General features: G+C 43.6%; 1 protein-coding gene across 3 annotated transcripts in view; it reads left to right on the top strand.

The window, feature by feature from the left end:
• The window catches only part of slc25a21 (solute carrier family 25 member 21), a 145,819-nt gene extending 131,074 nt beyond the window's left edge, over positions 1–14,745 (top strand). For all 3 annotated transcript variants that reach the window (XM_041848150.2, XM_041848148.1, XM_041848149.2), the window contains exons 7-11: positions 5,944–6,051; positions 6,415–6,579; positions 8,817–8,998; positions 9,961–10,013; positions 13,828–14,745. In XM_041848150.2, the coding sequence (XP_041704084.1) occupies positions 5,944–6,051; positions 6,415–6,579; positions 8,817–8,998; positions 9,961–10,013; positions 13,828–13,889 (570 nt within the window). In that variant the 3' untranslated portion in view covers positions 13,890–14,745. The remainder of the gene's footprint in view (positions 1–5,943; positions 6,052–6,414; positions 6,580–8,816; positions 8,999–9,960; positions 10,014–13,827) is intronic.
• The last annotated feature ends 393 nt before the right edge of the window (positions 14,746–15,138 follow it).

Here is a 15,138-nt window from a genome sequence, read left to right as displayed (position 1 = left end):
GCAAGCCAGACAAAATTAAACAGGCCTATTTATATAATTAATATGAATTCGGAGGACAGAAATTATGAAATATTAAAGCATTAGACCTATCACTAAAAGCTTCAGTCATACAAAAGTTATACTTAAATCCGAACTGGTTCTCTAGGAAATTATTAAGATTAACTCACCCAATGTTCAAGAATGGCCTTTTTCCCTTTATGCAGATTACAACCTCTCACTTTCAGTTATTTGAAAAGGAAATCATCTCCCAAATATCACTATTTCTAAAACAAGCCATAGAAAGTTGGTTGCTATTTCAATTTAATACTCCAGAAACGACAGAACAAATAATGCACCAAAATTGTGGTTAAACTCAAATATAGTAATTGATGGGTTTTTTTTTTTTAAAGGTATAATCTTTGTAAATGATATCATCGGTAGGACTGGTGGAGTTATGTTGCACATGCAGCTACCAAAAACATATGGAAATGTCTGCTCTACCCAAAATTACAACCAAATAATTGCAGCCTTACTGCAAAAATGGAAGAGGAAAGTGGAAGGGGAGAAAGTAAGGAACTTGTCTGTCGGCCTTGCATTAAAGAACATACTTGGTTAAGGAAAACTGTGATAAATAAAAAAGTATATCAGTTTCATTTAAGGACCAAAGGAGTGACAGCCGTCCCATATAGATTGAAAAATAGTTGGGAAGAGATTTTTGACGTACCGATCCCATGGCATAGTGTTTATGAACTGATACGCAAAACGACAATGGATTCAAAACTTAGAATCTTTCAATTTTAAATTATTATATAAAATTCTTGCTACCAATAGAATGTTATTTATATGGGGGATACAATCTTCCCAGCTCTGAAGATTTTGCTGCGAAGAGACAGAATCATTAGATCATTTGTTTTGGTACTGTCCATTTGTAGCTTGTTTTTGGACACAGGTCCAGGAATGGCTAAAGGATTGCAATATTTACCTGGAGCTAACCCTGCAGATAGCACTACTGGGTGATAGTCAATCGATCAATAATATTATAATACTTTTAGCAAAAAAAAATATTTTCAATTTGCAAACAATGAGAATAGAAGGGTTGAGAACTTTTGTAAAACATCACAGTACAGTTGAAAAATATATGGCAAATAGAAATCCAATATGGATGGTGTTAAGAGATAGATGGGAGGTGTTGAATGGAGTTGAAGGATGGGACTAATAAAACAAGATAAGTAATGTAAAGCATACTGTGTCCATAATAACTATATAGGTTATAGGTTGAGAGCTTTTGTGAAAGAGCACAGTTAGAAAGATATGGCATATAGAAGCAAACCGGATGTACATCATGAAAATGATCGGAGAGGTTGAGGGTAGAGGAAGTTCAGGAGTAAAAACAAACAAAATATAATTATCGTAGAATTGACTGTGTCCATAAAATGTATATAGTATGTGTAAGCTGGAAGTAGAAGCCTAAGCATTGTTGTTCACTAGTTTACTCCAATTAGGGAAGGGGTGGTGTGGTTGTTAAGTAGTAAAGGGAAATATATTTTTTAAAAGGATATGTATATATATGTATTTGTACAGTGAGGGAAAAAAGTATTTGATCCCCTGCTGATTTTGTACGTTTGCCCACTGACAAAGACATGATCAGTCTGTAATTTTAATGGTAGGTTTATTTGAACAGTGAGAGACAGAATAACAACAACAAAAATCCAGAAAAACACATGTCAAAAATGTTATAAATTGATTTGCATTTTAATGAGGGAAATAAGTATTTGACCCCCTCTCAATCAGAAAGATTTCTGGCTCCCAGGTGTCTTTTATACAGGTAACGAGCTGAGATTAGGGGCACACTCTTAAAGGGAGTGCTCCTAATCTCAGCTTGTTACCTGTATAAAAGACACCTGTCCACAGAAGCAATCAATCAATCAGATTCCATACTCTCCACCATGGCCAAGACCAAAGAGCTCTCCAGGGATGTCAGGGACAAGATTGTAGACCTACACAAGGCTGGAATGGGCTACAAGACCATCGCCAAGCAGTTTGGTGAGAAGGTGACAACAGTTGGTGCGCTTATTCGTAAATGGAAGAAACACAAAATAACTGTCAATCTCCCTCGGCCTGGGGCTCCATGCAAGATCTCACCTCGTGGAGTTGCAATGATCATCAGAACGGTGAGGAATCAGCCCAGAACTACACAGGAGGATCTTGTCAATGATCTCAAGGCAGCTGGGACCATAGTCACCAAGAAAACAATTGGTAACACACGACGCCGTGAAGGACTGGAATCCTGCAGCGCCCGCAAGGTCCCCCTGCTCAAGAAAGCACATACACAGGGCCGTCTGAAATTTGCCAATGAACATCTGAATGATTCAGAGGAGAACTGGGTGAAAGTGTTGTGGTCAGATGAGACCAAAATCGAGCTCTTTGGCATCAACTCAACTCGCAGTGTTTGGAGGAGGAATGCTGCCTATGACCCCAAGCACACCATCCCCACCGTCAAACATGGAGGTGGAAACATTATGCTTTGGGGGTGTTTTTCTGCTAAGGGGACAGGACAACTTCACCGCATCAAAGGGACGATGGACGGGGCCATGTACCGTCAAATCTTGGGTGAGAACCTCCTTCCCTCAGCCAGGGCATTGAAAATGGGTCGTGAATGGGTATTCCAGCATGACAATGACCCAAAACACACGGCCAAGGCAACAAAGGAGTGGCTCAAGAAGAAGCACATTAAGGTCCTGGAGTGGCCTAGCCAGTCTCCAGACCTTAATCCCATAGAACATCTGTGGAGGTAGCTGAAGGTTTGAGTTGCCAAACGTCAGGCTCGAAACCTTAATGACTTGGAGAAGATCTGCAAAGAGGAGTGGGACAAAATCCCTCCTGCAATGTGTGTAAACCTGGTGGCCAACTACAAGAAACATTTGACCTCTGTGATTGCCAACAGGGGTTTTGCCAGCAAGTACTAAGTCATGTTTTGCAGAGGGGTCAAATACTTATTTCCCTCATTAAAATGCAAATCAATTTATAACATTTTTGACATGCGTTTTTCTGGATTTTTTTGTTGTTATTCTGTCTCTCACTTTTCAAATAAACCTACCATTAAAATTATAGACTGATCAAGTCTTTGTCAGTGGGCAAATGTACAAAATCAGCAGGGGATCAAATACTTTTTTCCCTCGCTGTATGTATGTGTGTGTGTGTGTGTGTGTGTGTGTGTGTGTGTGTATGTATGTATGTATTGTGATGTCACGAGAGGCTGTGTCCTGGAGGGACGTTACATCCCCCTGAGATGGCTGCAAACCCAGACAGCTATGGCTCCATCTGCTGGTATGGTCGGGAACTCCACCCCCTCTATGGCCAATCTTCCCACGCAGCTGAAACAGATCAGGAGCTGATGAGCTGGAGGTTTTTGAAAGGGAAGAGACACACTGAGAGTGAGTGTGTGGGTTGTGAAGTAACACAGTCTCCAACCTGGGCTCTCTGGAGGACAAGAGTGCTGCACGTCCACTTCCATGAGGAATATAAGGATTTGGAGATACTTACCTTTGGGAAAGACTCACCTTTGGATATATGCACCTGTGGAAATACGTGTGGGACATTTGGAAGGACGTTTTGCTGGGTTGGCCACTAGCTGCAACGTGGAATACAGTAAGACTGGGGAAAAGTTATTTGAGCGAAGGAGAGTTATGATTTTGGATGTGGAAGAGACATCCCTGAACTGTTAACCCTTAAAGAGCCACCAGAGAACAGAATTGTGTTATACTTTCGTTAGTTTCCCCAAGACCTTTAATAAAATCCTTGTTTTGGTTGAACCTGGTCTCCTTGCACTACTTGAGCAATCCCGCTGAAAGCTGTGTAGCCTCTCGTGACATCACAGATGGTGGAGAATACAGGCACGCTCAAGCGTTAATAGTGCATGTCAGAGGAGGATACCGAAGGTTTGATCACCCAGTTTTCCAAGTTGGCCGTAGGCTCCCCGCCGACTGAAATGGAGGACATATTGAAAGCCCTTGTTGCTGGCCAGCAAGCCCAGATGCAAGCAACCGTGGCTCTCTTGGAGGAGCAAAGAAAGCCAACCTTCTGAAGGCAGAGGAATTGCAGTTGCAGAGACAGAGGGTTGTCCAAAATACCCGCCCCAATAAAGGCAAGTGACTTTATATCTAAGATGGGAGCTACCGATGACATTGAGGCATACCTGCATGCATTTGAGGCCACGGCCACTAGGGAAGCCTGGCCCAAGCAACAGTGGGTTGGTCTGTTAGCCCCCTTCCTAACCGGGGAATCGCTGAATGCTGTCCGGGACCTGGGCCCTGACCAGGTTACTGACTATGATGCCCTGAAGTCTGAGATCCTCAGCAGATATGGACTCACAAAGTTTGGTATGGCCCAGCGCTTTCACAGCTGGACCTTCCAACCAGACCAACCTCCTCGGGCGCAGATGCATGAACTTGTCCGAATCGCAAGGAAATGGCTGGATCCGCAGAGGAATACAGCAGCGGCGGTGGTGGAGGCCGTTGTGGTGGATCGTTACCTACGCGCCCCTGCCTTATGAGGCAAAACGGTTCATCAGTCAACAGGCCTTGACCACGGCTGATCTGACCGTGGAAGCTGTGGAAAAGTACCAGGCCACAGCGGAGATGCTGAATGCTTCCCGAAAAGACCCCAGGAGTGCGGCCCCACCACAAATGGGAAGAACCCGTCCAAAGGACCCCAAGGTCTCGAACCCAGCCACGTCAGGACTTATCCCGGCTCCAGGGGAGCCAGAAACCAGGCGGGTCCAAGAAGAGTACACCAGGAGGGGGAAACTCGACAGTGTTACCGGTGTGGGGAGATGGGACATATCTCCTGGCAGTGTGGGAAGCACCACGGCAATGCGGACGCCCTCTCCCGGCGTGATGCCTTCTTCGCTGCCTTTACCCCGACGAGGACGTCGGTCCCGAGGAGGGGGATGTGTGATGTCACGAGAGGCTGTGTCCTGGAGGGACGTTACATCCCCCTGAGATGGCTGCAAACCCAGACAGCTATGGCTCCATCTGCTGGTATGGTCGGGGAACTCCACCCCTCTATGGCCAATCTTCCCACGCAGCTGAAACAGATCAGGGAGCTGATGAGCTGGAGGTTTTTGAAAGGGAAGAGACACACTGAGAGTGAGTGTGTGGGTTGTGAAGTAACACCGTCTCCAACCTGGGCTCTCTGGAGGACAAGAGTGCTGCACGTCCACTTCCATGAGGAATATAAGGATTTGGAGATACTTACCTTTGGGAAAGACTCACCTTTGGATATATGCACCTGTGGAAATACGTGTGGGACATTTGGAAGGACGTTTTGCTGGGTTGGCCACTAGCTGCAACGTGGAATACAGTAAGACTGGGGAAAAGTTATTTGAGCGAGGGAGAGTTATGATTTTGGATGTGGAAGAGACATCCCTGAACTGTTAACCCTTAAAGAGCCACCAGAGAACAGAATTGTGTTATACTTTCGTTAGTTTCCCAAGACCTTTAATAAAATCCTTGTTTTGGTTGAACCTGGTCTCCTTGCACTACTTGAGCAATCCCGCTGAAAGCTGTGTAGCCTCTCGTGACATCACAGTATGTATATATATATATGTGTGTGTGTGTATATATATGTGTGTGTGTGTATGTATATATATATATATATATATATATGCGAGAGAGAAAATACATATGGGGGATTGGAAGTGATGTAGACAATTACATTGAAGGAAGTTACAATCTATCTGCAATATTAAAGCTGATCTACCCCCTAATAACAAAAATTAACAAATTAAATACGCCCTATACATTTCCCTGTAGCTACCTGCCCTTCTCTGTTTCACTATTCCCTCTGTCCTTTTCCCTCCCTGTTGATCTGGAACTTGAATCTGATATTTCCCTACCGTACGTCTCCCTTTTTAACCATCTCCCTCTTTCTCTCCCTCTTTCCCCCTCCCTCCCTCTCTCCCAGGGTCTGTCAGTAGCAGGTCTAGGGTCAGGTCTGACCGAGGCATTGGTGGTCAACCCATTTGAAGTGGTCAAAGTCAGCCTGCAGGCCAACAGAGATTCATTCCAAGTGGTGAGATTCAAAAGCACTGTTTAATAGGAATTAATACACTAATATCTCACTGTTGTCACTTATGATGGCCCGAATCCTAACTTGAGATCTGCATGCTTAACTTGACCTTTACCATTGATGTTTACCTTGACAGTAACCATTGACACCGATGCATGATTTATGCGATCGTCAAGTTAAGGATTCCGCCCTTATAGTGGGTCTTTGCTATTCTCAGTCATTGGCCGTTTTGTTCTGCTCCATACTGCATGCAGCCTTCCATGTTTTCTTAAGGACGTTTTCTTAACTATTTATTTTACTCACTTAAAGTAGAGCTATTCTATTCTCTGTCATTTACATTGTGCTCTTTTCTTCTCCTCTATACAGCAGCCCTCCACGTTTGCCCAAGCACGGAACATCATCAACGCAGGCGGCTTTGGCCTGCGAGGGCTGAATAAAGGGTTAACGTCGACCCTGGGGCGCCACGGCGTCTTTAACATGATCTACTTTGGATTCTATTTCAATGTCAAGGACGCCATTCCTGCCAGCCAGGTATCAGGAGATTAGATTGCATGTCCCTGTCTATGTTGTTGCTGTCCTGGCCTGTATCTCTGTTGTTTTTTTCCATAGACTTTCTGTTTTTACACCAAACAGACCAAGGACTTTTGACTTTCCTTTACATTAGATCAGTTGGATGTAACTGTATGTGTACAGTTTTTCTTTTTAGTATTAAGTTGTATTGTAGGTCCTAGACTATCTATTCCTAAACCAAACTGACCAGCCACCAAGTAACGTTCCCTTACTAATTGTATATGTCCTGTCCATAGACAAAGCCAGGCCTGTTAATACATTTTAGAGCCTTTCAAACAGCCTCTCAGTCTAATATACAGGATAAGTGGCTCTCAGGCACTTAGCAACAGGTCTGTGAAAATGCCAAGCTTATGGCTATTGGATTGGTTAGCCATGCTGGAAGTACTACAGTTGGATTGGTTAGCCATGCTGGAAGTACTACAGTTGGATTGGTTAGCCATGCTGGAAGTACTACAGTTGGATTGGTTAGCCATGCTGGAAGTACTACAGTTGGATTGGTTAGCCATGCTGGAAGTACTACAGTTGGATTGGTTAGCCATGCTGGAAGTACTACAGTTGGATTGGTTAGCCTTAGCACTGCAGTCAGTGAGGCAACTGAGGGGAAGGAAAATCAGAGAGGAGTTTGGTAGAGTGCAGCTAATACCTCGTCTGTTTGCTCTCTATAACATCCTCAAAGGTTCACGTTACACATCCGGCATAGAGGGCCTGATTCCCAAACAAAAGTACATTTTGTTGAATGGAAACGTTACCATACGCCAGACTGTTCCCCGTGTATAAACGCCAGCCTGTTCCCCTATGGGCCCTGGTCAAAAGTAGTGCACTACATCTGGAATAGGGTCCCATTTGGGATGCATACTAGCTTAACTTCCATGGACTAATTGAAAGCAGACAATGTGTATTATTATTTCAGGAAGAAGTTAGTTATACAGTGGAGTAGATGTGGAAGCCATATAACTGAAGCTTTGTTTATTTGGTGAATTCACCCCGGTCTGTATGATTCTGGCATTTATGGATGGCGCTTATGGATAGTTATTATCATGCATGAACTGTATTAAAGTGATCATAGAGGGAAAATTACACAACAAAGAAGTTGTGGTCTTAGGCTTGGTTATCTTAGCCTCTGAGAGTGATCCTTTGGGGAAAACCAGTCATAACTCTATTTAGGAATTTTTCAACTGACTCAGAATGGCTAGTATTTAGACGGAATCATTATGGGATGGTAAAAGGGGGTCATATAAGTCTTACTATGCATTATAACAGCATCATAATGCGTTATACCTACCTGCACGATTGACTGGAGTTGAGCCTGTTTTAGGTGAAGCTCAGACCATTGTGTAGCTACAGGACAGGATAGATATAACCTGCTCCAGCAGAGACAGGCTGGGCTGATGACCGGAAATTTTTATTGCACTTCAAGCACTGTAAGATTAGCTGTTATTTAACTCAGCAGCACTCAGTGTACAGATCTTTGACAAGATAAAGGCTTGACCAGGACCTGCATTTCAATAGGCTACTGTCATTTGTAAAAAATTATATATATCGTGATCAATTAACCTTCAGAGTTCTCTGGGCCAACCGGGACTTCTCTCCCTCTCTTTCGTACAGTAATACACAGACACACACACAGTAATACCCCTGTGCTGCAGAGAGAGTCACTGCCCAATTAGACTAAATTGTCCCCATATGCCTCCGCCGCTCTGCAGTCTGCCTGCATGAACCCTGTTTATAAATCCTCTCTTTCCTAGCAAGCGCACGAATGGACATGTGCTTCAGCTCAGCCAATCAGAGAGGTGGAAACTGCAGTCAGGAAGCACACATTTTTTCATCACTACACCATTGAGATATATAGAAATCACTAGATATCTCTCATGTTTAGCAGTAATAAAATATATATTTGCAGCAGCCCAAAATGTTTCCTATAAAACAAATGACCTGGAGCAGGCAGATAACAAGATAGAAAAATATGTCCAGGCAGATATATGAGGGAGGAACATCCATGGATACAGCTGCAGCACAGACCTCTGTCTCTTTAGTGAGCGTCTCTATACCTCCCCCTATCTCTCTCCCATCTCTCGCTCTTCTATGTCTCTCTCTCTTCTCTTTCCCTGTCTCACTCTCTCTCTTCTTTGTCCCTGTCTCTCTCTCTCTCTTTCTCTCTCTCTGTTCTATGTCCCTGTCTCTCCCTTTTCCCCTGTCAGGACCCAACCCTGGAGTTCCTAAGGAAGTTTGCTATTGGCCTGGCCTCAGGAACCATCTCTTCCTGTGTCAACATTCCCTTTGACGTGGCCAAGAGCCGCATCCAGGCTCCCCAGCCCATACCGGGAGAGATCAAGTACCGGACCTGCTTCCAGACCATGGGCCTGGTCTACCGGGAGGAGGGGTACGTATGGCGCGCTGAAGTCAGGGAGGTTGCCTCAGCCTGGACTCCAACCCGTGTCCAGCGACTCAACCCCTTAGCCATTACGCCAAGAGATCTGAACCTCTTGATGAGGTTCCTAGGTGTTGTTGGGTAAAGGTTGCTAAAGTATGGAGCAGGGACGCAAGCAGACACAGGCTGGTGCAGTGACACATAGGTATTTGTGGTAGCAGTGGCCCCTGATTCACTCCCTCTCTTCCTGTCGTCTAGTGTATTGTCGGGGCCTAGGGGGGCTGATGCTGGAGGAGGAGGAGGAGGAGGAGGAGGAAGAGGGAGGGAGGGAGGGAGAGAGACTCTGCCCGCTTCGTCCATTCCCCATGCTCTAACACAACACAGTCGCAGCTAATTAGTGATCCCTATGGGAGACGTCGTTAAGGCTGTCCTAACGAGCTGCGCGGCGCTCCGCGGGTCAATCTAATCAGACAGAGGGGCAGGGAGGAAGTGGGTTGAGCCTTATTAACGCCATCAGTGGCGGGGGTAGGAGGCGGAGTGTGGGGGGGGGTGACGGGTAGGGGAGCAGGAGGCAGCCAGCGCCAGCCAGGAACACTGATCACCTTGAATGCATTAGGGTTAGTGCAGGTAGTAGGTATACCCTTAAGTTACACTACACTAAACACCAATGGCTATTAGTGCGCTCTCTCTCTACCTGACCTGCGAGGGAGACAGAAACAGGGCAGGCAGCCGCCTCAGCTAAGCCCAATAATGCCAACACTCGTAATTACAAACACACATGTTCACGCACGCACATACACTCACACACACTGTACAGGGATTTAGAAAGTGATCCCAGTATTATTTATTTTGAAAAAGTATGTCATGTAATATATTTTTTCTTTTTTGGAATGTTAGGATATGAATGTACTAAGACGTCATGCTGTTGCCTCTGTCAGTTCTCCAGATATTATATTATTATATTATTTCTCCAGATACTTGGCGCTGTACAAAGGACTGATCCCCAAGATCATGAGACTCGGACCAGGTGACGTTCCTCCAACTATTCAATTAACTTTCTTCCCAAATGTTTGGTCATTACAGACTGACAAATAATAATATTGAATTTTTATCAGATGAGCAATGTTTTTGGTAAAGAGAAGTATGCTATTTGTTACAGTACATCTTGAATGTTATGGCTAATTTAAGATGTAGATTACGTCTTTCATCATATCACTAAATGAGAAGTTGATTATACTATATTATAGATCTTTTTAATCTAGATGTGGTCATTGCTAATGATAGCCTATCAATTCTCTTGGTATAATAGTTATTACACAGCATGTCCCTCTAAAAATCAGTCTGGCAACTCCATAGGGCTGGGCGGTATACCGTATTTTACGATATACCGGTATTGATGACGGACCGGTTTGGGTTTTTACTTTATCTTCTACACTGAAAAGAATATACACTACCGTTCAAAAGTTTGGGGTCATTTAGAAATGTCCTTGTTTTCCATGGAAACATACATGAAATGAGTTTGAATAGGAAATATAGCAAAATTAATAGGAAATGTAGTCATTGACAAGGTTAGAAATAATGATTTTTAATTGAAATAATAATTGTGTCCTTCAAATTTTGCTTTCGTCAAAGAATCCTCTATTTGCAGCAATTACAGCCTTGCAGACCTTTGGCATTCTAGTTGTCAATTTGTTGAGGTAATCTGAAGAGATTTCACTCCATGCTTCCTGAAGCACCTCCCACAAGTTGGATTGGCTTGATGGGCACTTCTTACGTACCATACGGTCAAGCTGTTCCCACAACAGCTCAATAGGGTTGAGATCCGGTGACTGTGCTGGCCACTCCATAATAGACAGAATACCAGCTGACTGCTTCTTCCCTAAATAGTTCTTGCATAGTTTGGAGCTGTGCTTCATTGTCCTGTTGTAGAAGGAAATTGGCTCCAATCAAGCGACGTCCACAGGTATGGCATGGCGTTGCAAAATGGAGTGATAGCTTTCCTTCTTCAAGATCCCTTTTACCCTGTAAAAATCTCCCACTTTACCACCACCAAATTACCCCCAGACCATCACATTGCCTCCACCATGCTTGACAGATGGCATCAAGCACTCCTCCAGCATCTTTTCATTTGGTCTGCGTCTCACAAATGTTCTTCTTTGTGATCCGAACACCTCAAACTTTGATTTGTCTGTCAATAACACTTTTTTCCAATCTTCCTCTGTCCAGTGTCTGTGTTCTTTTGCACATCTTAATCTTTTCTTTTTATTGGCTAGTCTGAGATATGGCTTTTTCTTTGCAACTCTGCCTAGAAGGTCAGAATCCCGGAGTCGCCTCTTCACTGTTGACGTTGAGACTGGTGTTTTGCGGGTACTATTTAATGAAGCTGCCAGTTGAGGACCTGTGAGGCGTCTGTTTCTCAAACTAGACACTCAAATGTATTTGTCCTCTTGCTCAGTTGTGCACCGGGGCCTCCCACTCCTCTTCAATGGCTGTGCGAAGTTGATGGTTATTGGTGACATGTCTTGTGAGTATGCAGGCCATGGAAGAACTGGGACATTTTCAGCTTCCAGAAATTGTGTACAGATCCTTGCGACATGGGGCCGTGCATTATCATGCTGAAACATGAGGTGATGGCGGCGGATAAATGGGCCTCAGGATGTCGTCACGGTATCTCTGTTCATTCAAATTGCCATTGATAAAATACAATTATGTTTGTTGTCCGTAGCTTATGCCTGCCATACCATAACCCCACCGCCACCATGGGGCAATCTGTTCACAACGTTGACATCAGCAAACCGCACGCCCACACGACGCCGTACACGCTGTCTGCCATCTGCCCGGTACAGTTGAAACCAGGAATCATCCGTGAAGAGCACTCCAGCGTGCCAGTGGTCATCGAAGGTGAGCATTTGCCCACTGAAGTTGGTTGCGACGCCGAACTGCAGTCAGGTCAAGACCCTGGTGAGAAGATGAGCACGCAGATGAGCTTCCCTGAGACGGTTTCTGAAAGTTTGTGCAGACATTCTTTGGTTGTGCAAACCCACAGTTTCATCAGCTGTCCGGGTGGCTGGTCTCAGACGATCCCACAGGTGAAGAAGCCGGAAGTGGAGGTGCTGGGCTGGCGTGGTTACACGTGGTCTGCGGTTGTGAGGCCGGTTGGACGTACTGCCAAAGTCTCGAGATGTGTTAGAGAAATTAACATTCAATTATCTGGCAACAGCTCTGGTGGACATTCCTGTAGTCAGCATGCCAATTTCACACTCCCTCAAAACTTGAGACATCTGTGGCAATGTGTTGTGTGACCTTTTATTGTCCACAGCACAAGGTGCACCTGTGTAATGATCATGCTGTTTAATCAGCTTCTTGATATGCCACACCTGTCAGGTGGATGGATTATCTTGGCAAAAGATAAATGCTCACTAACAGGGATGTAAACACATTTCTGCACAACATTTGAGAGAAATAAGCTTTTTGTGCATATGGAACATTTCTGGGAACTTTTATTTCAGTTTATGAAACATGGGACCAACACTTTACATGTTGCGTTTATGTTTTTGCTCAGTATATAACGGTATTTGAATGTTTGGTTTGTTAAATGTGATATGACGTGTATAACGTCCATTTTTATAGTTTACTTCGCTACTTGAGTCATCTCTCTCCGCTCTCTCTCTCTCTCTCTCTCTCTCTGTGCCGCTTTCCACACAGACCTAACCCCGCCCCCTGTCACTCAAGGAGCTCATTTGTTGTTCCTTGACCACGAGACACTTGCGTTCAGTCTGCATGGTCAATGGAGCACATGCATCAATGTTGATTACAACGATGCTGTTTTCACTTTGCTTCATATTATAAATCCACTAGCGTTCTATAATTATACTATTCGTTTGTGTTTCTTACATCTGCAAACAACTAGTTTGTCTTTTCTTAGCAAGTTGGGTCTAAATCTTGTTAGATGCTAATGCTAATGGCTAGTTACTTGTGCATGTGATATTAAAACTTGTAACTGAAACTGGTATAGACCTAAAACAGCATGTTGTTTGTGCAACAGTATTTTCTAAATCAAAGAGGAGTACGCGAAGCATGAATATGTTAGCTACATGAAGTAGCTAAGAGAAAACATTAAATGTAGCCAAAGATTATAATGTCCCCTAGGAAACACTTATCAACACTTTGGTTCCTACCCTGTCACAATAACTTCTCCCTGGCATTTTCATTCATTGTCATGTCAAACAACACTGTATTTAAAGTGCCCACTATTATATTCTAACTATAGAATTAGAATAATCATTCTATTTCCATGATTGCAACAGTTCACGTAAGTGTTTTGTTCTAAATCGCAAGTCAAATCGTAACTTTTGGTTAAAAATAAGACCTAGATTGTTTGCCCATGTCGTGCAGCCCTACATGGCCGTGTGTAAATGATCTCAAATGAGTGCAGGAAATGCAGAAATTGATGAAACTGCTGAAAATAATTTTGGGTTGAAGTTGAATTGAACAGTATAAAACAATCAGAATGGAGAAAGACCCATTGAAGTCACTTAGAACGTATGTGTTGCAACCCTAGGGTCACGCACTACTCATAAAGGCCATATTATTATTATTATTATTATTATTATTATTATTATTATTATAAAGCAAATTTAGAACTTTTATTATTCAAAAACATAAAATACTGTCAAATACCGTCATACCGTCCAATTATTTTTAAATACCATGATATGATATTTTGGCCAGATCGTCCGGCCCTACACCGCCACACACGGAATTAGATAGATGACATTATTAGTATTATAATTTATAGTATTGTATTAATCTCTACGCCCCGTCGTCTCCTCCTCCTCTAGGTGGAGCTGTGATGCTGCTGGTGTATGAATACGTATCTGGATGGTTAAATAAGAACTGGTGATGAGAAGAAGCCCAGCAGCATGCCTTAAGGTTCCCACCAGGCACCCTGATGATGCCCACCAGGCCGTTTACTGAAGCGCACCAGACAGCTGCCATAGGGGGCCTGCTCTCTCAGGTTCCAACACCCACAGGCCCCCTAAACCCTGTGACCTCCAATAGACTGTTCCAGCTAGTGCCCGTCCCATACATACAACTATAGTACGACCAGAGTGCAACCATAGTACAACCAGAATACAACCGTAATACAACCATAATGCACAACTACTGATTTAACACTTATCTATTATCCATATTACAGCCATACAACGTCCAAGCTCATCTTCCATTACAATCAGTAATAATCCACCTAGACAAATCAAGGCCCTACCTTATCTAATACACAAACATTATTGGGAACAACTTACACTCATAATTCAATACCCATGCATGCCATTACATACTGTGTGCATAGATGAGTCCTATATTGTGTCTCGCTGCCATACTAATGTAATCCTATTTAACATACAGGGGGTTTAAAGTCCACTTCAAACTATTACCCACAGACACAGTGTTCCAAGCCCAAATGTCCAGATTACACACACACTCTCCAACCACAGTGCCGTAATTCACAGACGACTTCACATAAACGGAATCAAGCACTGGATGAAACCTCCAGTAAAATTCTGCAATTTTTGTACACATTGAATAGAAATTACAAAATCGTCATAGAAGACAATAGAGACTTACATTGATATCCAGAAAAATACTTGCTTGAAATAGTTTGTGATTTTAATGTATTTTTTCATAGAATATCTTTTTCAAAGTCCCCATGAAGCTGCCTACTTGTATGTGACAGATTAAAACACATCAAACTTGAAGTGTGTGTTTGTGTGTGTGTGTGTGTGCATGTGTGTGTGGGAGAGACAGACGTGTGTCTGAGACATGTGTGCATGCACGCATGCTTGTGTGCATGCATGAGTGTGTGTGTTCCTGTCAGCCATAGAAGCTGTGTTAGCCAAGAGGTGCCTTCATATCAGTCTCCTCTCCGGGCCTGTGGAGCTGGCTGAGTCACCTTGTGCAGCTTAGCTTAGAATAAGCTAAAATAACAACCTCGAGATATTCAAATATTTTATCAGAGAATGGAGTCTACAACACACACTCTCATTCTGCTCTATATCTCTTGTAGGCACTCTCTCACACACACACACACACACACACACACTCACACACTCACACACACCCACACCTGTGGCTTAGCCTGGCTCCTTCTC

The sequence above is a fragment of the Coregonus clupeaformis genome, chromosome 25, assembly GCF_020615455.1.
Source record: "Coregonus clupeaformis isolate EN_2021a chromosome 25, ASM2061545v1, whole genome shotgun sequence".
Classification (NCBI taxonomy): Eukaryota; Metazoa; Chordata; class Actinopteri; order Salmoniformes; family Salmonidae; genus Coregonus; species Coregonus clupeaformis.
The sequence above is the reverse complement of the archived record's forward strand: the minus strand, read 5'-3'. Positions and strand labels throughout refer to the sequence as shown.